Source organism: Lontra canadensis, unplaced genomic scaffold (genome assembly GCF_010015895.1).
Source record: "Lontra canadensis isolate GAN:19392208 unplaced genomic scaffold, GSC_riverotter_1.0 scaffold50, whole genome shotgun sequence".
Classification (NCBI taxonomy): Eukaryota; Metazoa; Chordata; class Mammalia; order Carnivora; family Mustelidae; genus Lontra; species Lontra canadensis.
In genome coordinates this window covers 1897136-1922644 of record NW_022631044.1, presented here as the reverse complement: position 1 = coordinate 1922644, position 25509 = coordinate 1897136, and the positions used below count along the sequence as shown (strand labels likewise).

At 56.2% G+C, this 25509-nt stretch overlaps 1 protein-coding gene across 11 annotated transcripts in view; it reads left to right on the top strand.

Annotated features, from left to right (window-relative positions):
• DYSF (dysferlin) overlaps positions 1-25509 on the top strand; it is a 203591-nt gene that overhangs the window by 88012 nt on the left and 90070 nt on the right. For all 11 annotated transcript variants that reach the window (XM_032873658.1, XM_032873665.1, XM_032873662.1 and 8 more), the window contains 9 exons: positions 113-219; positions 5134-5326; positions 7615-7770; positions 11030-11161; positions 11250-11416; positions 12261-12375; positions 12668-12773; positions 13050-13192; positions 14838-15011. In XM_032873658.1, the coding sequence (XP_032729549.1) occupies positions 113-219; positions 5134-5326; positions 7615-7770; positions 11030-11161; positions 11250-11416; positions 12261-12375; positions 12668-12773; positions 13050-13192; positions 14838-15011 (1293 nt within the window). The remainder of the gene's footprint in view (positions 1-112; positions 220-5133; positions 5327-7614; positions 7771-11029; positions 11162-11249; positions 11417-12260; positions 12376-12667; positions 12774-13049; positions 13193-14837; positions 15012-25509) is intronic.

Genomic DNA, 25509 nt, shown 5'->3' with positions numbered 1-25509 from the left:
TTGGTTAGGGCGACAGGTTCAGATTTTGGCGACAGGGTCTAGGGGCTGGGAGGCTGTTGTATACCCTCTACCCCGCCACTATGGTCCCAGCCCTTGCCTGCCTGTTCCACAAGAAGCTGGCCTGGAGCAAGTCCACTTGGCCGTGAAGGCGCAGGGCAACACCGAGGACGTAGACTCCCTGTTGGCTCAGTTGTTGGATGAGCTCATCTCAGACTGCAGGTAGGGGGTGCCTGGCACCCACGCGCCCTTCCCTCCTGGCTCAGCGGGGCCCTTTCCCTGGGAGTGCTCGTGTGTGGCGGTGAGCGGCGGCACGTCTCCCCAGCCACGCTTGGCCAGCCGTCCCGCCCGTGCTCAGTCCAAAGGTGGTGCAGCCGGCGCGGGGAGTTGAAAAGGTGACATTTAGAGCAGGTCGTAAATCTCCCTGCAGCAGCGGCAGCTGTGGGCCTGGGGCGGACCAGCTCACCTGAATGGGGAGCGTTGTGTCTCCGACCCCGACCTCTCAGCTCCCTGATGGAATCTCCGGGAGGAGCCGGCTGGTGGGGCTCACGGCACCCCTCCTTCCCAAGGCCACATCGGGGACCAGGCTTCCAGTTATCCTTCTGTCGACTTCAGGAAAAGAGGGCTCTGGGGGTGGTGGGGAGTGGGGATGCTCAGAGGCCCAGCAGAAGGGGAGGCATCTCAGCATCTCTCCCAAAGCTGGGAGATTTGGGGCCGGCTACCCACCTGCTCTGAGCCTTGCTTTCCTCATCTTCAACCCCTCATTAAGAATAACTGCTTAAGATAGCACAGAAGCAAAATGCTTGGCACTTTAGAAAGTATGTAATAGATGCTGGCTATAATTACTATTAGGAGGAAGCGTCAGGAGACTTAGGTCTTGTCCCTCTAACCATCGTTGTGGCTTCTGGCAGCTTCACTTCTCTGGACCTCAGTTTTCTCAGCTGTGAAATGGACTTCATGACACATAGTTGCTTTTCTACTGTCTTTGTTAAGGGTTAATGTAGGAAAAGTGTATTCTAGGCTCCCCTAGATCTTACCTTCCCACCTCCTGCTTATCATCCTACCACCGCTCGGGTGGAATTCCAGGCAGGTCATTAGGCATTTCCCGAACCCTCCTGGAGCCCAAAGCCTGTTGACAAGCCTGTAGCTTCAGCCCCTCCAGAGGTGACAGATGGAAAAGAGCCAAGGAAGCTGGGTGTGTTGGGGGAGTTTAGAGGCGTGTGCTGCAGGAGCTCAGAGCAGGTGCATTCCACTCAGATTCAACTCAGGGGAGCTTCCTGGAGGGGTCGCTCTCCCTAGGGGAACTCTGAGGGAGGAGCGGGAGGAGCTAGCCTTTGCAGAAGGGACTGCCCAGGCAGAGGTGCAAAGCCTGAAATGCCTGCCACCTCTGTGGGTTGGCAGGGGAAGAGGACGCCCAAATGGGATCGATAGGCCTGGGGGGTCCGCTAAGGTGAGCTCAGCACTGGGAGACTTGGCAGAGGGCCCGGGATTCCCGTGGTTCTGGAGCTCGTCCTGGCTGCAGAGTGAGGGAGGGGTTGGTGGTGGTGCTGAGGAGACTCTGGACAAAGGTGTCACCAAGGCCAGGGACATGGGGAGGGGTGGGGGCCAAGGGAGGCAGAAGGCAGTGTGGACTCTTTATCTGGCATCGTGACGACCACAGCCTCATACGAACACTTCCTGTGGGAGGTACTGGTTGTGAGCACGTGACACGTATGGACTAATCACAAGCACCTTATGAGGTAGGAAGCGGGAGATCCATGTTTTATAGACGAGAAAACTGAGGCGCGGAGAGATTAACTTGCTCAGACTCACTCCCCTGTAAGTGGCTGAGACCGCTGGCTGGATCGCTCTCTGAGGAACAGGACTTGCTGGTGTGTTGGATGTGGGGGCCCAAGGAAGGTGCAGAGTGATCCCCCAGCTCTGGCCAGAGCAGCTGGGTAGACAGCAGGGCTATTCTCAGGGGGATCAGTGGGGGAAAGAGGAGCTTTTGGGGAAGACGAGGCACTTAGGACTGGCCGTGTTGGTGGGAAGAACCTGAGAGCCTCTGTGGTCTGGAGGTTGGAGGACAGAGTGAGGCTGGAGGGGCCCGGTGGGGTGCGGTCAGCGTGGGGAGGGGCTCTGAGTGACTCACGGTAGACCATGGGCCCAGCTTGGCAGCCCGGGTATGGAGGGTGGGTTCTACCCATGGCACTGCTTGTGACTCATACGGTATGTGGACCTTGGCAGGTGTCAGGTGCCTGAAGCATCAGAGACAGGGGGGACCCGAGTCCAGACCCAGGGCTCTGTTCTCAGAGGATTCAGCTAAACACACTTCTGCTAAAGCCTGGTCCCTTTTGAGGCACTCTGCTGGGGCTAGAAAGTGCCTGGGGGTCTTCTGGGGGAGTAGGTCCCAGGTTAGGAGGGTGGGGGAGGAAAGCTTCCCATCTTCTTGGAAGCATCATTGGGTCTCCAGGGAGGAATACCAGACATCAGGAGACCTGCCTTCAGGCACCGTGTGAGGCCACTGATAGCTCTGGGACAGCAGCAAGAGGGCTGCCTTTACCTCTGCTTTGGGCTGCTGAGCAGGGCGGCCAGGCATGGGGACCCCGAGCCAGGGGGTCACAGCCAACCACTGGCTGCACTCCATTCCTTCAGCCAGACCTTGTCCCACCTCCCAATCAGTGTCCTTCCTTCCACACCTCTCTTTTCCTGGCTTCTCTCCCTCTTAGCCCCCAGCCCCCTGCCAGGGTGCCCCTCTGTTCCTCCAGCCCAACCTTCTCTCACCCCTGGACCCACGGACCCATCTGCCTGCCACACCTCTCTACTGCTTGTCAGCCAGTGCTTCCAGCTCCTTCTTGGGGGTCTTCCCAAAACTAGAGCCTCGGCTTCAGCCCTCAGCAGCTCCCCCTGCCTTTAAAGAGCGGTCCCAGCTCTCACCCTCGTAGACAGACCTCTGTGTCCGCACTCCCTCTCTCCCTCACGGACCCCAGCCATCCTACCTTCTAGCCCTTTGGAGCCCCTGGGCTGGCTTGTCCAGGTCTCGCCACGCCAGGTGTGCTCCCTCCTGCCTCTGAGCCTTTTTCCTGTGCACATACTGTTCCTTTGGCCGGAACACCATCTGGCTTTTCTTGGCCCAACTCGCTTCCTCCAGGAAGTACTTCTGACTCTGAGGCTGCCAAGGAGGCGGGGATCTAGTCTGTCTGCCTCTCTGTTCTGGGTGCTCTGGACCCAGCCCTGTCAGGACCCACAGAGCTGTCCTTCATGAGGAAGAAAGGAATGACCCCTAGACCAGTTCACCTTTCAGGCTGGGCACTGTGCCTTCTGGGCGGCTGTTCCTGACAAAGATACCCGTGTCACTGCGGAGGTTGGCAGCGACTTTTCAAGCCTTCCAGCTCTGCTCTCGGCCTGCGCTGAGCCATCCTGGGCCTGCCCACCATTTCCAAGTCAGCCAGGGTTGGCAGGGCGACCGTCCCTGTTTGGGATGGGGACATGATGCCATCTGACCACCTCTTCCGTTTCCCTTTTGTTCCATCCCCGCTACCTTGGGCTTTCCTGGGGTGAGAAAGGGCCAAGACATCTTGGTGGTGGTGGTCACGGGTCCTGGCTGTTTCGGGGGGAGTTTTGGCTGGGCTGGTGGCCTCCGTGAAAATCTCCCTTTGGTGGTCTGTAGGGCAGTCCCTCCCAGCTCCCGACCCAGGCTGGGAGCATAAATCACCCCAGTTGGCTCAGCTCTCCAGATCCGACTCCAGATCTGCCTGCCCCCGCCCTCAGGCCCACTCAGGCCTCCTTCCCAGGCAGGCCCCAGCCCAGGACTCAGGCCCAGGCCCCCCTTTACCCAGGCGGCATGCCCCTCCACCACGAATCAAGTGGGCTGGGGATGGAGGCCGCCCCTCTCCTGGCCTGGGGCAGCCCCATCCGCGGCACCCTCGGGGCAGTAAATATTATATTACTACAGGGTGTGCAGTACGTGACCTGAGACAGGCCCCGGGGCTTAAGTTTCCCGAGATGGAGTTTGCGTACTGCTCCCCCCACCCTAAAAATTCAATTAAAAAAAATAACAGGAAAAATGTAGTGCGCCGAGGGCCTGCCAGAGCGGTGTATCTGGCGGCGGCGGTGCCGCTGCGCTCCGGCCGTAATTGGTTCTGCGTAGCTTGGGGAAATTGGCAGAAAAATAAATCAGCCGGGAGCCGGAGTCGAGACGCTGCGGGGAGGGGAGTGTGAGCTGGGGGGGCTGCAAGTGGTGGGGGCAGAGCTGGTGGAGCGGGTTTGACTGATGTCCTGTTTGGGAGTCAAGGGCTCAGTGGGGGTGGGGCGGGGGGGGTGGAGTAGCCCCCCACCCGCAGCAGGAATCATCTAGAGGGCTCCTGCATGGTGAGGGAGAGCGCAGATGCCCCCCTCCCCTTCCACGTGACCCTGCGTGTGTATTGACTGACCCCGGAGGAAGAGCCATGTGAAGGAGGACTTCTGGGGAGCCCATGGGGGGCAGGGTGGGTCAGAGTCCTGTGTCTCCGAACAGGATGGAGTTTAAACCCAACCCCCACGTGGGGCCTATGGCAGGGTTTCTGGGGCTACATGTACCCCCTACCTCCTCTCCATGGGCTTCCCGAATAAAGGATTCTGGGAGGGGTGTCCTGGGGCTGCCCCAGGTCGGCACAGCTGTATTGCTGGCTGCCGGCCTCCCCACAGCGTCTGCAGTGGCTTGTCAGGGGTCCATAAATTTCCTTCCTGAAGAACGTGTGAGTGCAACAGAACGGGTTCATTTCAGCCCAGGGCAACTTAACGCTCTGGCCTCTGCTCTAGGAGGATGCAGGGGGGCACAGAGGAACCTGTTGGGCCCTCTGAGGGCTTGCGGTTTTTTGGACAGAGGGGACACCCGGGCCAAAGAACTTCTAAGTCCCGACAGGCGCCTCCTGAAGAGAGGGTTGAGAGACTTCTGAGCAGGAGGCCTGTGGGCCTGTGTAGTTAGGGAAGGCTTCCTGGAGGAGGTGAGGAAGGAGCAGGTCCCATAGAGAGATGGGTCAGGCTGGAGAAAGCACCTAGGGCCCATGGAGCCCCCTGCAGGCAGGCTGAGGGTGTGGGGTTTGTTTGGGGTGGGGCCAGGGCTGTTTGTGCACAGGTGCGTGTGCTGGGCTCATCCCATCTGTCTGTCCCTCATAGCCAGCCCCTAGGTGATGTCCACGAGATACCATCTGCCACCCACCTAGACCAGTACCTGTATAGGCTGCGCAGCCGACACCTGAACCAGATGACTGAGGCAGCGCTGGCCCTGAAGCTCGGGCACAGCGGGCTCCCAGCTGCCCTGGAGCAGGCTGAAGACTGGCTGCTACGTCTGCGCGCCCTGGCTGAGGAGGTAGGAAGCCTTGGAAGGTGTCCTCCTTCCTGCCTGCAGACATCAGAACTGGGAGGGGCATGGGGACTGTCTGGACCCTGATCTGACTCCAACTCTGTCACAGGGTGAGCTTGGACAGGTGACTCAGTGTCCCCTATTTGCTGCAGGAGGAGAGAGGATGCAACCGGACACTGGGTGTTACAGGGCCTCGCTGAGAGCCTGGTGTGCAGCTGGTGTTCTGTCAGTGCCCCCAACACGGGCTCAGTACATGTGTTTAATCAGTGTCACTAAAGTACATCAGAGATGGAGCTGGGACCAGAACCCCGGAGCACCTGGCTCTGGGTCCAGTGCTGGGGCCTGCTGCCCCAGTGACCCAACTCCTCCCTGCCAACCAGGATCTGTCTGCCCCTGGCCTCAAACCTGCCTCTCTGGGGACACTGTACTTTTTGCTGTCCTGGATGCCTCCCAGCCCCAGGCCTCAGGAGGCTATATTTCCAGGAACTGTGTCCTACCTAATCAGAGAGAAGTGGCTGCCTTTTGTTCCCACCTGTAGACCACCCTCCTCCTTGCCCCAGGTCAGATGTACCCCCTGTCCCAGTTCCCAAGGCAAGCAAGCCTTCCACAGTTTTGTCCAGAACAAGGACAAGGTTCTGCTCATGTGTCATGGGCAGACCAGCTGCTGCCCACTCCGACCAGAGGAGTTGTGGCCCCCTATGGAGGTGGTGGGGTGGTGAGGAAGGATCTCTCTAGCAGGAGTGTGGGGGGGGGCAGGGCCCAAGAGGGGCTTTTGGAGGAGCGAGTTGTTGAAGAGGAGAGAGGGGTGCAGGAGGTGGAATGCTGCTCAGAAGGGGAAGACAGCCCAGAAAGTTGATCCCTGAGAGTCAGCCTTGGACTTGTCCCTGATCAGGCCTTTGGGCATGTGGCCAGCTACCTGGGGAAAACACTGTTGCTCAGCCACAGGCTGACCCCGTGCAGTGGCTACAGACCATCCTCTTGGGCTGGTCAAAGGCTGCCTTCCATCATCTTGGCCCAGATGTTCCCAGGACTCTGAGCACAGACTGGGAAGGGTTAAGGTCCAATGGGTGCTCCTGACTGCAAGGGACCCCAGAGAGCATCTTTCTCAAATTTGAATGTGCATCAGAATCCCCTGAAAGGTTTGTTTATTTATTTTTTTTTAAGATTTTATTTATTTATTTGACAGAGATCACAAGTAGGCAGAGAGGCAGGCAGAGGGGGGTGGGAAGCAGGGTCCCCACCGAGCAGAGAGCCCGATGCGGGGCTCCATCCTAGGACCCTGGGATCATGACCTGAGCCGAAGGCAGAGGCTTAACCCACTGAGCCACCCAGGCGCCCCTCCCCTGAGAGGTTTATTAAAACAGGTTACATGCCATGTCTGACCCTGCATGTCAGAGCAGGTAGAGCCTGAGAATTTGCATTTCTAGCACGTTACCAGGAGCCGCTGCTGCTCTAGGGACCACACTGGTATTGCGGTTGGGTACCGCTATTTGGAGGCAGAAAAACCTGGGTGGCTCCTACTCTCTTTGAGCTTGAATTTTCTCACCTGGCAAATGGGGCTGCCTGTCCTTGCTGCAGGGAGTAAGTGAAACCATGAAATGCCCCATGAGCCTCCAGGGGCATGAGCTCTCAGCCATGGCCATGGCCCTTGTTAGAGACCCAGAGCCACCTCACTGAGCACGCTTTGCTCACTAACCTTGGAAGCAGGGGGGCTGCACCCAGCAGTTTTCACTCAGAGTCACTGGCTCTGAGGGGCTCAGGCCTTGCATTTCTGTTCTGGGCTAGTCACCATTTCCAGAGCCCGAGATCATGAGGCCCGATAACAGACCAGACCCCACAAGTCCCTGCTATGAGAGTTGGGGGAGTGTCTTTTGGGAAGGGACATACCTGGGGATTCACTGCTACTCTCAGGGGTGAAGAAGCTTCTTAAGTGTGATGTTGCCTCTCGGGTCAAATCAGATCCTCCAGTCCCGGCACCCCTGGGAGCACCTCTCTGCCCAGTGGAAGGGATCTAAGAAGATAAGCTCTGGGCTCCAGGCAGGAGTGTCTCTTCCCAGAAAATGTGAACCCAGCTCCGTGAATTTTTGGCAGGCTCCTCATGTGAGCGGAGGCAGCTTCATGCCCTGTGCTTGGGGGCGGCTAGCCATGGAAGACAGAGGGGCCCAGCCAGCCATGGGGTTCAAGGAGGCTCTTGGGGGTGGGCAGTGGGGGAGCTGGAAGCTGGGAGGGAAGGTGGGTGCTGGTGGGCTGTGGGGCATGGGCCTCCCCGACTCTGAATGCTGCCTTCTCTCCAGCCCCAGAACAGCCTGCCCGACATCATCATCTGGATGCTGCAGGGAGACAAGCGGGTGGCGTACCAGCGGGTGCCTGCGCGTGACATCCTCTTCTCCCGGCGGGGCACCAGCTACTGCGGCAAGAACTGTGGGAAGCTGCAGACGCTATTTCTCAAAGTGGGTTCCTTTTCCTTACGTCATGATCATATCTTCTTCCAGGAGGTGCCCTTCCCCTTTCGTGTCTCCTTCCGGTCTCCATCCGATTGAGAGTCTGTAGGCTCTCAGAGGGCTTTGTGTAAAATCATTTCCCTTCAGGTCCTTGCACCCTGCACACCTGGGCTAGGAAGCTGGCAGGTGAGAGCTGGAATCACGGGGTGCTGGAAATGAATGAGGCAGGGTCTTTGCCCCCTGCTCCCCACCCCCAGGCTGTCTGGGGGGGCTGACTCCCGAGGCTGTTCTCGATCCCATGACCAGGTCTCTGGTAGGGAGGTTTAGCCCTCAGCCTCCACCCCAGCCTCTAAGAGCGCTGGTATGGACCTCCTTGCCCTGCCCGAGAGCTTTGACTCCAGCTGGAGTCATGCTCAGGTTCAAGTTCTTCCCTGTGGGAAGGCTGGTGTCAGGGCACTGAGTGCGCCTGTGGCTCTGGCCCATCTGAGTGCTGGAGGCAAGGAATCCAGGACCCCTCATGTTGTCCTGCCTGCATCTCGCCTCCCCTTTCTCCTCCTTCAACCCTGACCCTTTCTCCCCGTCTGTCTTCTTTCAGGGTACTGGCCAGCCTTGGGCTGGGTGACAGGGATGTGAGCAGGTGCCTGAGCATGTCCTCTCCTCCTCTCTGGGTTCACGTGGGGACATGGAGCCAAGGTTTTGTGGTGGGGGTACTGTGGCCTGGTGTCCAGGACACAATTCAGGGAAATCCCTCCTGTGCTGTGACTGCCCGGGCCCCAGGGGAGGGTCCCTGTTTGGAGGGCTGTCACTGAGGCTGTCCTGCAGGAGGAGTAGCGCTCACTCCAGAAGGCTCTCTTGGCATTATAAGCTGCCTGGCCTTCAGCCCGGCTGGCCCATTTTCCCCAGCCCCTTGCTCTCAGCCTTCCCTTCCCGGCCCCTCCTTCCATCCACACCAGGGACCAGCGCCTGCCTCTCCTCTTCCAGGAAGTCGTTGTTGGCTAGCCTTAGCCTCAAACCTCTGAGTGCCTGTCGGTCAACCCATTCATATACCGGCCGGTCTTTCTTGTCCTGCCCTGGGCTGGAGAGCGAGGGTAGGTTTCAACAGTACAGCATGTGTGGACAGGTGGCAGGGTTGGCTGGAAGCCTGTGTGGCATTGGGTAGGTTGCCTGACCTCTCTGAACTGCTAGTTGTCGTCTCACCGGTAACACGAGCATCAGGCAGCCCATTTCACAGGTGTTGAAGGTTGGAACTAGGTGACACAGGTCTCTCTCCTCTTGTCCCCTTTTTCTTCTGGGGTGCTTCCTCGCTTCCTGGGGAGAGGTATCTTTCCACCAGCACGACTAGAGGTGAGGTGATAACCTGGACCCCAGGTCACTGGAGAGACCAGCCCCCCTCGCCTGCCTCCATGCTACCTGGGGCAGGTCCCCTATGCTTTCCTCACCTCCTAGCCTCCCGCCTTTCTGTTTCCTCAGCCAGCTCCTCGCCAAGCTGGGCAGAAGGGCAAGGAGGTGGAAGAGCTGACACTTCGCAGTGGGGTTCACCAGGGAAGGCTGTCTGGCTAGAGCTCACTTGAGCAGGATGAGCTGCAAGCTCTGACCTCTTGACCCTGCATCCTTGGGGAAACACAAACTGAAAAATTTTCCCTGATTCCAAGCAAAAAAAAAAAAAAAGATATAGAATTGTTTCTCGAAGTCTTCCCCACTGAGTTTATGAGCCCCGCCAGTAGCTCCTGAGCAAGTTGTACAAAAATGTTGGCAGCAAGCAGAGACCAAGAAAACATTGGTGTTTCTTAACTTAAACCAAAGTTGGAAAAAATGAGCACCAGTAGAGAGGGAGAGGAGCCCCAAACTAGACATTTCTTTATTTGCTGTTGCTATTTTGGGTCCGGCAGGCTGGCCCCGTCTGGGGGAGGGCAGGGGAGAGACTAGGGGTGGAGGGGAAGGGGGGGGTCAGGCATTCCTGCCATCTCCCTGGGGCTCGTGGTTTGGAGGGAAAAAGGCCACTCACCACCCCAGGGAGGAGACCGCTGAAGTGAACGGTCATGGGAGGTCGCCAGGGGGTGACATGCGGGGTCAGGCCATCCTCCAGGCTTCACCAAGGATGAACCAAAAGCAGAGAGGCTGGGTGAAGGGGGAGACAGTCATTGCCTTGGCATGTCCTGCACCCCTTCTTTTTCCCCTTACCTGGCGTGGGCTCTCCCTCTGGGGATCCGGGCCTCCCGAACCTGCTGGCAACCTCTTACTTAGTAACCCCCCCTTCCCTCTTCTGAACCCACCAAAGCTCCTTTTTCCTCTCCCTCAGCCTGTGTTACAGAGGACGTAACTACCCCTCTAGGCTCATGCTCATGAGACCTACGGGCTTAATGGGCTCCTTCCTGGAAGGGACAACGTGTGGTCGGGAGAGGGAGGCGCTCCGGCTCGTCAGGCCACAGCTGACTGTTGATTTCAGTCAAACGGTGAAGTAGTTGTGGAGAATAAGTGTTTCATGTTGGGCTGTCGTGGTTATTCCATTTTGGCAGAGCTTCTGAAAGTTTCAAGGTAATAAGCGATTGAGGACCAGTGACGAGTGGCTAACATGCTGATAAGCGCTTGAAAGGGTAGCGATATCAGATGGTAGGCTAACATCTAGCCAAAACAAAAATAACAAAAATACCCCTCACCGCCCCCCCCCCGAGGGGGGGAAAAAAACGAAACTGCAAATTAAGGAGGAGGTCTTAACTTCTTCCTCTTCCAGTCCTGGATCATTGTATCTCCTTCAGAGACACGTTCTAGAACTGCACTGTCCAGTATGGACACTGTAAGAGGCCATTTGCATTTCAAATAATTAGAATGACATAAAACTAAGAATTTAGTTCCCCAGTCACCCTGCTGCATTTCGAGGGCTTGATCACTGCATGGGGCTAGTGCTACGAGATTGGACCGTGATATAAACCGTTTTGTAGCAGAAAGTTCCATTGGGTAGGGTCATTCTAGAAGAGAACAGAAATGGGGACATGGTGGGAGAGGGGAGAACGGGGGATTCTAGTCTCGGCCAGGCTCGGCTTTGCAGAAAGTATCAAGATGGGGATGAAGCAGTCTTCTTTGGAGAGAAGGAATCTTGGCAAGTGTGGAGAAGCCTTTTTAATTATACAATCCCTTTCTGTGAAATTCTGGAAAGTCCTCCAAAACGACACATATCTAGGCATCAGGCTGCTATGCCCAGTCCCTGCCACAGTGGAGACATCCTGATCTTAAAGGTGATCCTGGCTTTCTGTCTTTCTCTGGTACTCAGTACCCCATGGAGGGGGTGCCTGGAGCCCGGATGCCGGTGCAGATACGGGTGAAGCTCTGGTTTGGGCTTTCTGTGGATGAGAAGGAGTTCAACCAGTTTGCTGAGGGAAAGCTGTCCGTCTTTGCTGAAACCGTGAGTGCCTGCCAGCCTGCCCTTGTCTGCCCCCTGCCCCCAAGCTGCTCTGGACCCCACTTACTTCTTTTTATCACTTGCTCTCCAGTATGAGAACCAGACCAAACTGGCCCTCGTTGGGAACTGGGGCACGACAGGCCTCACCTACCCCAAGTTTTCTGATGTCACGGGCAAGATCAAGCTCCCCAAGGATAGCTTCCGCCCCTCAGCTGGCTGGACCTGGGCTGGAGACTGGTTCGTGTGTCCAGAGAAGACGTGAGTCAGGGGCAGGGAGGATGGGAGTCCCCCTCTGTCCCGGTCCCTTCTCTGAAAGGCCACAGTCCTGTTAATGTCTCTGCTTGCTCCTCTTGTCTATAAGCTGGGCACAGGGGCTCCCACCTGAACTCTTCCAGGGCTGGGGGCTTGCTAGGCGCCATTGTTTCTGGAAAGGCTCCAACAATGGGAAAGTCCTTTACTGTTGAACTAGTTGGCCTCTGTTTGACTTTGCATCCCTTCTTTGCAATCTTCTTCTCCCAGAGGCCACAGCCTGGTTCCTCCTCCCTGTGTTAACCCTTCCCATGCCTGAGGAACCTCCTCTCTCTCTCTGTGCTTCTCAGAACAAGGCCATCCTGCCGTAAAACCGTCCCCACTCCTTTCTCCTCTCTCATTTCCTATTTGGTTGATGTTCAACACCTGGGGTTCTTTGATTTTCTTCATTTAAATCGAAGCATAGCGTATATTATACTAAGTCCATGAATCTTAAGTGTGCAGCTTGATCACACTTTACCTTTCAACAACTGTCTACCTGTTGAGCATCAGTGACCCACCAGGCTTTTGGTGTCTTTGGCTCCCTTTCTCTTTTTGGTGTCTTTCTCTTTCTGTATCTTGGGTGCCGGAATGTTCTTCTGTCTGGGAGTATCTTTAGGACCCCCTGGGTGTCCTTTTGCTCTATCTGCCTTGACTCTCTGCCCCTTTTCCCTCTCCTTTCCACCCTTTTGTTGTTGGGGGGGGTAAGGCTGAGGCAGGAGGCTTGGCCGAGGCCCCACGACTGCTCTGCTGGAGGAAGTGGGGGGAATCTCTTCAGCAGAAGTTCTGACCCTCCCCCCACCCCCACCCCCAGGCTGCTCCATGACACCGATGCGGGCCACCTGAGTTTCGTGGAGGAGGTGTTTGAGAACCAGACCCGGCTCCCTGGAGGCCAGTGGATCTACATGAGCGACAACTACACTGATGTGGTGAGTGGTTGCCCCAGTGATAGGTGGACTTTGATTTCCTGGGGTCCTGGACCTTGGGGCTCAGGAGGGGGGCCCATTGGCTTGGAGGAGGTAGGGTGTTTTCTCCCCTGCTCCCATGTCCCCATCTTCATGCTCTGGTTTCCAGAGAGATAGTGTGAGGTCCAGGGCGGGAAGGACGATGATCTGGGGTCCCACCTGGGGCTTCAAGGATGTGTGTTATCAAGTTGCATCTCTTCTGCTGCCCTGATGACTTCTGTCTCTGCTGACGCTTGCCTGTACTGTGTCACTCTAGAATGGGGAGAAGGTGCTTCCTAAGGATGACATTGAGTGCCCACTGGGCTGGAAGTGGGAAGATGAAGAGTGGTCCACAGACCTCAATCGGGCCGTTGATGAGCAAGGTGGGCAGCACGTGGGGCCTGGTGAGACCCACCCCAGGAAGCTCAAGAGGCATACTGGGGACAGCTGAGTGCAAGGCCTCATGCCGTGGGGCACTTGCCTTCACTGGGCTTCTTCCTCTGGGAGACTTCCTGGATTAGCCCTCACCTATGACTGCAGAATAAGTCAGATTAAGTCTGTGGTCCCTCATGAGCTGTGACTGTGTCTCAGAGGGAGAGATATCCTCTGCAAGGATGGGGGGGTGGCCAGGCGGTGACCGACAGGAGCCCTTCCTCCAGGCTGGGAGTACAGTATCACCATCCCCCCGGATCGGAAGCCGAAGCACTGGGTTCCTGCCGAGAAGATGTACTACACACACCGGCGGCGACGCTGGGTCCGCCTGCGCAGGAGGGACCTCAGCCAGATGGAGGCCCTGAAGCAGGTGAGTCCGGCAGATGGTGTGGGGGTGCAGGAGAGGCCCTGGCTGGGGGAGACCTGCCGGGCACATGTGCATGCCTGTGTGCACAGACACATGGGTGGGTGCTCAGGCCACATATAAGGTACATGGGCTCCCTCGAGATGCTCATGGATGACACCCAGGCCATGCCAGCTGCTCACAGGTCACAGCACCAGCACAGATCATGCCAGTCCATGTCCAGATGCTCACGTACAGAAAAGCCCCGGGTGCCCATGACTGTGCAAGGAGATAGTATTTGGGATCACACATCAGACCCAGAAGGCGCTAAGACCTGCAGAGACCGGGTCTGTGGCCTGGAGTCTGAGACAGGGGTTTGGCTGCATGGAGCTTCCTGAAGTTGGCGCTTGGGGGGCTTGGAGCCAGGATGCAGGCTCAGGCCAAGTTGGTTTTGGCGTGAGCTGTGGTGTGGAGGGGGGTGCACCCTGGAGCACCAGAGACTCGTCCTCACCTGGAGGCGAGGGGCTGGGGTTTGTATGCCCTTGGTTGTGTCATTGGCTGTGGTTGCCACGGTGTATGTGGTGAGAGCCCACATGGTCAGGGGTGTGCCCAGATACCCCCAGGACAGAGGCATGAAGTGGGCACGTAGGAGTGAACACAATGATGCACCCGCTCTTGGAGACCCCCAGAGACCCATGTCCTGCACAGTCTCAGTGCCTGCCTCCCTGGTCCCTCTTGTGCCCTGTACTTCTTTCTTAAGCATACATTTGAATTGTGGCCTAAGAACCAGGCCTCCCTCAATCCAGGAATAGCCTTTGGCATGACTAGATTTCTTCCTTTCTTTCTGGGCACAGAGAATCTAGAGAGAGATGTCACTGGGCCCAGAGAGAAGCAAGGTTTTAGGGCAACATTAACTGGACAGACTCCACTCTCCCTGTAGGGGAACCCAGGGGATGGAGGCCAACCTTGTCAGGCAGGGGGCCTCATCCGCTCCTTCACCCCCAACATCCTTCCTGGAGAGGGAGGCAGCTGCCTTCCAGAACTGGCTCCTGTTGCTTAGTTCATGGCTGGAGGGCTAGGGGCACCTGAGGACAGTGTCAGGTCATCAACTGGATAGAAAGAGGATTCCAGGCCTCCCTCCATGCCTGGGAAAGGGTCTCCTAGAGGAAATGCGGTGGGGAGGGGGCCCTCCACAGCTGACCTAGGCCTAGCCTCAGGGAGAAACCGCCTGGGGTCGGGAAACAGAGTCTTCATTGACCCACTTCTATTTTTATAATCTGGGATGTGAAGAAGAAAAAGGAAATGACAAGAAAACCTTGGATTCATGAAATCCACCCGTAATCCAAGTAAACAAACAAACCCAAAGCCGAGGGTTTTCCTTGCTGCTTTAGTCTACCTGCCCTCTCTGGCTCCTCCGATTCCCGCAGCCCAGGGAACATTTTCCCTCCTGATTTTCTGACTTGGACTCTTGTCTTTGCAGAAGCTGTTCAGAGGCCCCCTCCTCCAGGTGGCCTTCCCAGCTGTTCCCACCTGGAGGGTGCTGGTGTGGAGTGGGTGGGCCATCCTGGAGGGCAGGCTGGAGAGGGGAGAGGCTCGCTGCAGGAGCCCAGCTCAAGGTCTCCCCGTGGGGCCGCCAAGCAGTGCCTGAGTCTATCCTGTTTTCCCCACACAGCACAGGCAGGCGGAAGCAGAGGGTGAAGGCTGGGAGTATGCCTCGCTCTTTGGCTGGAAATTCCACCTGGAGAACCGCAGGACAGATGCGTTCCGCCGCCGCCGCTGGCGCCGCCGTATGGAGCCGCTGGAGAAGACAGGCCCTGCGGCTGTGTTTGCCCTTGAGGGAGCTCTGGTATGTCTCTGGGCCTGTGGTGGGTCAGTGAGGTGAGGTGCAGCTTGCTTTCCCGGGGCTGTTCACGCTGGAGCGGGAGCCCCCAAGATGGGACTTGGGATGGAACACTGGCTGGTCACCTTGGCTTCAGTTCCTTTGTGGTTGCCCATGGGGAAAGTGGGCAGCCGTCTTGGTGTCCTCCTATCGTAAAACCGTCCCATTCCTGGCACCGGGAGACGTGCTGCTGCTTTGTGTAGTCAAGATGGGAGCAGACAGAGAGGGTCTCGGTCAGACCGATGTCACAGGTCTGCACTCTGACTGGAGCCAAGGGACCTGGTTCTTCTCAAAGAAGCTGGCTGCCAATGGGGTGGGTCTGAGAGGCGTTGGCCTAGCCCCCAGGAGCAGCCAGAGAGGTCTAATGACCCCTGAATGTTCTTGGTTGGATAGGAGTCCTCCTTGGTTGGACAGAAGCCATCTCATGGCATCCCTGAGATTCTGGGAGAGAGATGTACCTCAGAAACTAAGCCTCAGGCTGGTGGTCCTACCGTAGAGTTCACTTTCAGGGGCCAGTAAAATTGGGGTCATCTCCAGGGTACCACGGTCTGGCTGATGTGTTCCCCCCGAAGATGAGCAGGCCCTTCCCGGACAGTCTGAGTAGGGCTGTTCTCCAGCCTGTTTTTGTCTGGAGACTCCTGAAGGTGAGAGGAGATGCCCAGCACGATGTCCTTCCTCTGAAATCCAGGGAGGACTGCCCAGGCTCTGGGGCTTTGGGCTGTGACTCAGAGAGCAAGTCCCACCAACTTCAACAGCTGATGGGACCTGAGTGTGTCTATACGCACCAGTTGTGTGTGTGTTTCTGTGTGTGAATGTACGTGAGGACTTGGTTGGAGAGAGAAGTGGTGGGGCTTTGCCCTGAGCCAGGGAGCACGGAGGGCAGGCCTAGGATCTGACAGGATGGATACGGGGAAGGTAGTTGAGATTGGTGGTGGCCTGAGGTGAGGGGGGTTCCATCCCTTAGGCCTTGATGGTCGGCCAGCTCCAGGGGTGGCAGTGTTGGAGAGGAAGCCCTCTGGGGACCAGATGGTCTCAGATGTCTGATGATGTCTTGGGGCCAAGTTGTGAGGGGGCTGGAAGGAGAGAGCAGAGCTCCGGGTTGCTGGGCTCGTGCTCAGTCTGGGTGGGAGGAAACTGCTGCCCCCGCTGGAGCAACCTCAGCTAAGGTCTTGCGGGGCAGAGGTGGTATGCATTGACTCCCTTTGTCCTGTCAGAAAGGGCCTGGCTTGGGCACAGGGCAGGGCCTAGGGGTGGTCTTGCGGCTCCAGCTGAGGGATGGGGGAATAAAGGCCTTGGCAGAGCTCAGAGTCAAGGTCTGAGAAGCCTGAGTAGAAACCCTACGGAGCAGAAACTCAGTGAAATGGGCTACAGAGAGAAAAAGAGTTTAAGGCCTCAGACGGACGGGAGAGCTGGAGCTGGGACTCTGTCTTGGCCTCATTCTCACACTGGCTCACTCTGGGTGGTAACAAAGGTGGTACTGACATCAACTTTATAGTCAGCAAAGCCCTCTGGGTAAAACAGCACAGTCCACCTGGCATCTTCTGTTTCCCTCACAGCTGGAGACCACAGAGAGGAGAGTGCTGTTTTCTCCATAATGCTGTGACGGCCTTGGGTGTGACTGACTGGCTCTCATGGTCATGTGCCCATGCCAGCTGGAGCGTGAGGAGTGGAATGTTCTGATTGGTCACTCCAGGTCATGCCCCTTTTTGGTAGTTGACAGCACCATCAGAATGGGGAGGGGAACATCCGGAAAGGAAAAAAAAAAAACCGAAACCCAAAAACCCACAAACAGTGCTGGGCAAAGAGCTACTGATGGCGGCCCAGGACTCTGTTCAATGAGCAATAGGGAGATCGTGTGGGTTGTTGAGCAGAGGAGTGCTCTGGTCAGAGCCAGGGTTCAGGGCCTTTAGTCAAGTAGCTGTGGAAGCTGGTTGGGTGGAAGAGTGGAGACCATCGGGAGACTCCCTGGAGTCTTGGTTAGTGGTCTGGGATGAGGTAACCATCTGGGGTGGGAGTTGGGGGCCAGGGTAGAGGGGAGTACAGTGGCAGAGTTTGGGGAGTGTCAGATGGGCCCAGAGTCTCTGCTGGGTGCGTGGTAGGGCTTTTCCCATCGCTGGGCCACAGGGCGGGCGGGGTGGGCCTGGGGCCGCAATGAGTTCATGGTTGGCCCTGGCAAGTCTGACACATGGTTGAGTGCTGTGTGAAGAAGGCGGATCTGGTAGCTGCTTGCCAGGCCGCCCAGGGCAGGGAGGCCAGGGCCGTGGGAGAGAGGACACGAGGCCGGAGGTAGCCAGAGACATATGGACGGCAGTGCGGATGGGTTCTGGGGCTGGCCAGGATCTGGGGGAAGAAGATGAGCAAGGCTGGGGACCCACTGCCAAGCTTTCATGGCTCGGTGACTTGGAGAATGAAGGGGGGCATTTCCCAGAAACAGAGAAACCAATCCGTTTATTCTTTATGTGGGAGAAAATGTTGTGAGGGAGCACTGAAATCAAATGTCAAGTCCACAGACGTGGGGAGGTGGTTCATGGAGAAGCAGATGGGCCTCGCCTGTGATAGTAGAAACCAACATAGTGAAGCCCTAGGAGTCCTGGGGGAGCTTGGCTGACACAGAGAACCAGAGGCAGACAGTGGTTGGAGAGGTTGGATCCCACAGACCTGCAACAGGAGGACACAGTTTGGGAAAGCCTTTAGTTGTGGCCAGCATTTGGACAGGGCCATGGGCCCATTGGACAGTAACTATCTGGACCACTCTGCTCCAGTGAATCCAACCTCCATCAGCACCAACACATGCGCACGCACACATGCACACACACATGCAAACACACACACACATGCACACCGTCTCCTTCACAGTCACCTAGATGTGCTCCTGTCCCCACATCTGCTGTCCTTTGTCCTGGGAGGTACTGATGGCCCAGCAAGGCACTGGGACTAATGTCCAGCCTGCATCTTGGGAACAGACGGTAGGGTTCTCTCGGTGCGTGGACCCTGCTGCTATCTCGGGGGCTGGCCTTGCCCCTTGGTCACTGATGTCTGCTGATTATCTTGGCCGGAGCATGGTGGGATAGGCAAGGTTTCTGAGTGGAGCAGGTCTGGTCTGAATTCTGCTGGCTGTGCTTAATAGCTGTGCACAGGTCACTTACCCCTTCTGCAACTCTGTTAACGCATCTGCGTCCTAGAGTCATTGTGAGGGGAGCTGTGACACACATAAGGAAGTGCTTCTCAGGCTGAGTGAACATAGGAGCGATGTGGTGTCGGGGGGGGGTTCTTGTTAAAATGCCTACTCGGGGTTCTTTGGGTGAATCTGGGAGTCTGCATTTCTAAGAGGACTCAGGTGACGCTAATGCTGCCAGTCCAAGGACCATCTTTGAAGGGTGAGGATGTGAAGCATGTCGGGCATCACAAAGATGAGGGGGAGTTGGTCACATTGACCTGCTCCCCCACTTGGATGCCTTTCTCAGAGAGGCAGGGCATACCCATGACTAGGGGAAGGTATGGTCAGGGTCCCAGAGAGGGGAGCAGGAAAGGATGACGTGATCTCCTTGCTCCCTGGTGAGACAACAGTGATCTTTACTTCTAACGATCCCCTGATCTGATGGTGGAGGCCTGGCCTACGGGGAACTGTTGTCTGATTAGGACGAGAGGTAATCCCATGTGAACACAAATGAACTCAACAAGATCTGCATCTTTGAGGTCCTGGAAGGCAGAATCGGAGTCATTCCAGAATGATGGTGTCTGATGAGGGAGACCTCCTGGGGGAGGACTCTGGGAGGCAGACATTGAAGGAGTCCAGGGAAGCACCGTGGAAGGTGGCCAGGTGGTCTTTCTGGTAACCTGACATTTCGGGATGTCTGAGCCTGAGGACCAGGCCCCTGACGCCCCCTTGCCTCCTCCCATCCCTCTCCTGGCCCACGGGTCCACCGGCAGGCTGCGCCCTGCCTGCCAGTTTCCCTCCTGAAGACATCTTGCTGGAAGGCAGGCCCCGTCTGCTCATTAGCACGGGGAGTCTTTCCCTGAAACCTTCTGCTGGGGCCAAGCCTGGCTCCCTCCGTGGAGCGGGAGGCCCTGGCTCCGTCTGCTAATCGTCTGCTGTCTCCATCCCGAGCATTATTTTATTTTCGTATTATTCTTTTTCCAGCTAATATCCTGGCATTCCCAAAGACACCGGTTTCATAATCTTCCTGGCGTTCCCAGGGAGCCGGGAAGCAGAGCACAAAGCTGCTATTATAGCGCGTTCCTTCCAGCCTCCCTCTCCTCGCCCCACACCCCTTGCTGCCGCCGCCGCCGGCTCCCACCCAGGCACCCCTTTCCGACGCCACCAGCCTCTCTGGGAACTCTGGTGACGGCTGCTGGGATGAGCTCACAGAATCCATCCTGTCGCCCTTGCCCTGGGCCTGCCCTCCACACACAAGGAATTTTTTCCAGAGCCCTGCCTCTGTGCTTGGCCCTGAGTGTTAGGAAGGGTTTTTTTCTGAGATGCCTGAGCCTGGGCAGGAGGGAAGGAGACGGAGACTCGGCAGCGTGTGCTCGGAGCCTTGGAGATTTTTAGAGCTGGAAGGAACTTTCATGTTCGAAAGGCACTCCCCACCTGGCTTTGGATTCCCTTGAAACTGGAGGCTTAGCTGTGGGTGTGCGGGTGTGATCCGTGTACGCAAGTATGTCTGATGTGGGAGCACATGGCTGATGTGTGCACACACACAATATGTGTGCCACAGGCCCGTGTGTGTGATTTGTATGTACACGTGTGTATGAAGGAGTACAGGGTGTGCATGTGTGGGATATGTGTGTATGTGCCCCGTGGGCATGTGTGTTTGTGATGTGTAAATTCTGGCCTAAGGTCTGTGGTTTTCTTCAGTTCTCAAGGGAATTTGGGACCCCATAGAGAGTAAGAATTACTGAAACCCATCTTACCATGGCCGGAGATTGGGCTGAAAGCTCTCTGTACATGGTCTCATTTTATCCTCATGGTGACCCCAGAAGACTGGATTCTATTATTATACCCATTTTACAGTTGGAGAGACTGAGGTTCCAGAACTGCATTGTCTAACGGTAGCCACTAGCTGCTTGAGAATATTTCAATTTACATTTAAAGTAATTAAAATAAGACCATTTTGTTCCTCAGTCCCACCAACCACATTCCAAGCACTCAGTAGCCACACCATGATCATGGTTACCATATCGGACTGTGAAGCTATAGAATGCTTTCATTATTGCAGAAAGTTCTGTTGGGCAGTGCTGTTCTAGAACAACTCAGAGCCCCTAGTATTACTCCAAAAGAAACTGAGCCTTGAGAAGGTGTTTGCCCAGACACATAATATGAGTCAGTTCTAGAATGAAGGCCATACAATGGGCTCTTCTGTCCTCTGTTCCCAAGTTCATATTCCCATCAGGGCATAATGTCCTCCTAGAGAAGGCCCTCAAGTGAGGGTCCTAGAGAAGGTCCTGGGCAGGTGGCTGGACCCCTTGGCTGTTGGCACCACTTTTCCTGTGTAGCCATGTGGCTTGGCTTCCCTGGAGCAGTGGGGCAGGTAGAGAGGGGCTGGGACTGTGACCCCCACCCCGAGAGGCCTCCTGTTGGTAGTCTGATGTCTGAGTCCTGACCTGAAGTGGAGAGGATCTACGGGGACAGGCCTGAGGATGAGGGCAGACATGGGCAGCTGGAAGTTGGAAGTGCAGGAAGGGGTGTCAGGCAGGGAGAGGCTGGTGCCAGAGAGGAGTAATTTGGGATCTGAGCTGCCTGGAAAGGCAGTGAGAAGTAGGGGAGGACGGGAGGGCCCGTTTCTGCACCTGGACGAAGCCCTGCTCTAGGCAGGGTACCCAGGCCTAGTTCCCAGAGTGGGCACTTGGACCAAGGGCAGCATCTGGGAGGTGAGAGGGGTTGCCCTCATTAAGTAACCCAAATCCCCACTTGGTCTGCATAGACAGGGGGAGGCGATTCCACGTCTCCGTGGATTCTCTTTCTTGAACACGCTAATTGAGCACCTGTTCTAGACCTGGTTTTGTGCAAGTGGGAGATAACTGAAGGCTGGCTGGCCTCTCAAGCAGGGGCCTCCCTGGCCCTCTTGCTGCCCTGCCCCATGGGAAGACCATTTGGGTAATTCCTTTAAATTGGTGGACCCCAGGATCTTTCCGACTCCAGATGTGGACGCTGAAGTCTGGAGGGGCCAACAGTGTGTCTGTGTACCTGAGACAAAATGCCAGCCTCCAGGCGGACACGAGTGCAGAGGAAGGCATGTCACAGACAGGCAGATGCCGTGGGGCCCCCATGTGTGTCACTGTACGCGCACTGGGGTCTGCATCCACAATGGCTAGGGTGACAACTTATTGTCCTAATCATGGTGGGAAGCGGGTGTAAGCTGGGGCTGTCCCAGACAAAGGGGGATGCACAGTCATCCTAATTACAGAGGCGCTTTGGCGTGGGGCAGAACCTGCTTGAATGTTTTCTGCAAACCTCACATTTGGGCACACAGAAGTCTAGAGGGGCACGTGTGCGCACACACACTCGTGTACACACAGACGCCTGCGCCAGCCCACACGTGGCACTGTGGATGCTCTAGGTTTCCTGATTCCATCCCCGAGCTCCCGGGGGGCTGGCCCGTAGTTGTGCAAGGATTTTTGCAGCTGCTTCCAAGCCTCGGCTCCAGCTGTAAATTAAACGGGGTTGCACCCTTGCCTGCTATTCTACTTAAGGCTGCAATCAGCTCTGATTAGGAAGGGAGGTCTGTGTTCCCAAATTCCGTCTTTTAAAGTGTTTTCCTCCTTCGTCCTGGCCCTCTAGCCTGTGTGGGGTTTCCCTGGAAGCAGAGGCTGGGCGGCCAGGGCAGTGATGTGGGTCCTGGGCTCCCCAAGGCCACGACCTGGCACTCAGGCCTGTCCCTCCCCGGAGCCCCACTCAGGTGCTGAGTCCTGATGTGGAAGCTGAAGCCGGGAAGAGCCCGGAGGGGCTGCTGGGGGACACCCCTTCCCCTGCCCCTGGCTCTGCCAGTTAATTTTGCTGTGTGACCCTAGGGAAGGCATTGACATCTCTAGGCCCCAGTTTCTTCACTTTCAGGATGGGGGTGATAACAGAGCAAAAACAATAACACCCCCTTCCAGAGCAGGGGTCGGCAAACCACAGCATACGAGCCTAGTCTGTCCTCAGCTGTTTTGTGTAGATGGGGCTTTGGTGGTATAGAGAAGGCAAGCCATAAGGACTCTAGTAGTGTTTCCTCCCATAAGCACTGAGAAAACTGCCATGGATAGTGGTGGGGTTGTTTGGGTCTATAGCATATTACCTGCTGTGGCTGTTACCTGGTTGTCGCAGCAAAGCCAGCAGTGAGAAGAGGTCCGGGCAGCTCAGCCTAGGGCATGCTGGTCAGCGTTTAATAACTGGCTCTCCAGAAAGGAAAAAAAAAAAAAAATCTGAAAACCAAACCCAATCTGGTTTGTCGTATTTGCTGGTTTCCGTGGTGTAAATGTCCCCGCCGTGGCCGGTTGCAAGCTAGCAGTGTGACATCCCTGAGAGTGGAGATGGGAGGAGACGACCAGGGAGCAGGGGCGGCTGGTTCTGTAGCATTTCCAGCCCACGGATCCGTGAGATGTAGTAACCTCAGGAGTGGAACAATAGTCAAAAGTCGTAAAATAATTAGGAAGTGATGAGCTTGAGGATTTATTACCTTTTCGAAAAAGATTTATTTATTTATTTTTAGAGGGTGGGGGAAGGGCAGAGGGTGAGGGAGAAAGAGACAGAATCCCAAGCCGTGCTGCACCCAGCACAGAGCCCAATGCGGGGCTTGATCCCAGGACGCCAACATCATGACTGGAGTCGAAATCACGAGTCAGACACATAACTGACTGACGCATAACTAACACCCCATCACCTCTGTTTTAAATTTCTGTAGTTATAAATTTATATGACTTAATTGTTACAGATGGCTATGTTTAACAGCTGTCTTGCAATACACCTGAAAACTTACTAATTTGCTCTTCGGAGCCCAGCAGGCCAGCTCCAGTACTTACTGCTCTGGGTGGGGGGGGGGGGGTCCCCCCTGGTCCTGTTTACATAAGAGATAAGGGTCCCGTAGTAACATTCTTCCCAACAGCTCTGTCACCTGTGCTCTCTTGGTCCATCAGGTACTGGCACTGAGCTCTCCTCGGAAGCCAGGAGGGTGGCTGGTCCCTGAAACCCACCTGCTTGACTCTGATGGGACAGAAGGCGTCCTGATAGCCCCCTGAGCTATCGCCAGAACTCTGTTATTTCCTTCCTGGCTCTGTCCTCTGCCTGCTCAGCCCGGGGGACCCTCTGTTCAGCCTGTCTTTTTGCTTCATCCACCGCTGGTCTTGCCCCTTCATTTTCCGTCCTGCCTCCAGGCCTGTATGGATGAGGCGTCACACCCCTGCCAGAGGGAGGAGGTGCGTGTGTGTGACGGACAACCAGCCGGACAGGAGGAATTTCAGACATGCTAGTGGTCTAGTGCTTGGTCTTGGATCCAATTTAGGTGGGCCGTGGGGTCCCCTTCTTAAGCAGCGTGTTTTCCCAGAAACTGCCCACCTCCTCCTGGTGTGGGGGCCACACCAAGGTCCTGGGGCAGGAGTCCTTAGCAGACAAGGTGGGTTTGGCCCCTGGTTGTGGGGACCCCGGGGGCAGCCCTGCACCGTCTGGGAGGGAGAGAGTTCCTTGCACTCCTCAGCTCAGGCTCTTCTCAGGAGCCGCGGCCGCCGGCCGGGCCATGGTGGGTTGGATGCTGCCCAGTCCCCTGGGCGAGCAGCAGGATCCCTTACATAGCTAGCCCCAGGATGGAGTGTGTGGCCACAGACCACAGTCTGGGAGTCGCATAGGCATGAGCTATCGAGGCAGGAATGTGGCTGTGGGAAACCCAATGCCCGAGGCCTGCTGGGGCTGGGGAAGAGCGAGTGTATGGAGTGGAGTGGGGGGAGAGCGGGTGGACAGAAAGCGAGGCTTCAGCTGCCACTGCGGCCTGGCTCTCTCTGCCCAGGACTCTGAGCGAGAGCAGAAGCAAGCCGGCCTTCCTCTCCTAGCTTGCTGTGCCCCAACTTTGCCCCTTTTGCTGAGTCTTCCCCTGAGCTCTGGGGGCACAGGCGCCCAGCACTCTGCTGCTCTCCTTATGCCAACATTCTTCTCTTTTCCTCCTCCAGGAAGCTTTCCTGAGTGGGACCTTCTGAGGGTCCAGCCCATTCTGTTCCACCCCAGACATGGCCCCACAGTGGGGGTGTGTGTGTGTGTGAACCCCTGTCCCTTGTTCTTTCTGTAGTAACAGCTTACTGAAAGAGGGTGCGGTCCGATGTGCATTTTCCTAACCTTTCCCCTGAGACCTGAGGTCTGATCACTGCCCACGTGGCACAGGGCAGGAATGCTGGTGATTCATTTTCTGTGACAAATCTTCACTGGATGACTGCTAAGTGCCTGATGCTGGGTTGGGTGCAGGGGATAGGGGAGCATATGTGCCTTGCCCGTACATGTGGAGGGATGGATGCAGGAGAGAGCTAGGAGAGGCTAAGTGGGGGCTGCTGCTGAAGGCATGGCAGCCACAGCAGTATCCAGGCCTCAGTGGTGACTGAGCTGAGACAAGAGCTCAAGTTAGCTCACCTGGAAGGGCATTCTAGGTGGCAAGAACAGCTTGTGCAAAGGCCCTGAGGCAGAGAGAAGGTGACAGATTCCAGATTTAAAGAAACAAGAGATTAAAGGGGGGGGAAGTATTATTTTATTGTGAGACTGGAGAGTTGTAAGATTAAAAAGGACACCACTAGCACCATTTACTGAGTGCTGCTTAAATGCTAAGAACCTGCCAAGGGTGGGAGGGGGGTGTCCCATTGCGTTAGATTTTCAACCACGGGGTCTCCACAGGGGACAGTTTCTATCCCCCACCCTGTCCCTCAAGTGACATTTGATGATGTCTAAAGATATTTTTGGTGGTCACAACTGAAGGGGTAGGAACTCCTGGGGATCTAATGGGTCAAGACCAGGAATGCTGCTAAACATCCAGCAAAGCACAAGACAGGAAGGAGGTGCCTCCCAGAGGCTCCCAAATCAAGTTTTCATGTGGCTTCGTTGTTTGCCTAGAGAGAAATTCTGGTGTGTGAGGCTTGCATGTCTACACTTGAAAACTGAAACGTACCTCAGGATGAAGGAAGTGTGACATGGGGTTATCTGTTATCAGACAGACTGATTCCCTGACCTGGGTGACAGGCTGGCCTCCTTCATGAGCTGTAGCCATAGCTCACGCTGTTGCTCTCTCCTGAGGTGACCTCCTTCTTTCATTTATCTGCTCTCCAGATGTGTACTGAGCACCTGCTGTGGGTGAGGGGAGCTGGGCATATGACAGAAATCTCCCAGAGCCCTCAGTGGGAGGGTACAGACAAGTCAACAGTGAGAGGAGTGCTAGATGTGGTAAGAAGGGGTTCAGGGTACCGCAGAAGCCCCTGGGGGGCTTACTCATTCTTGCACAGAGACCTCGAGGATGAG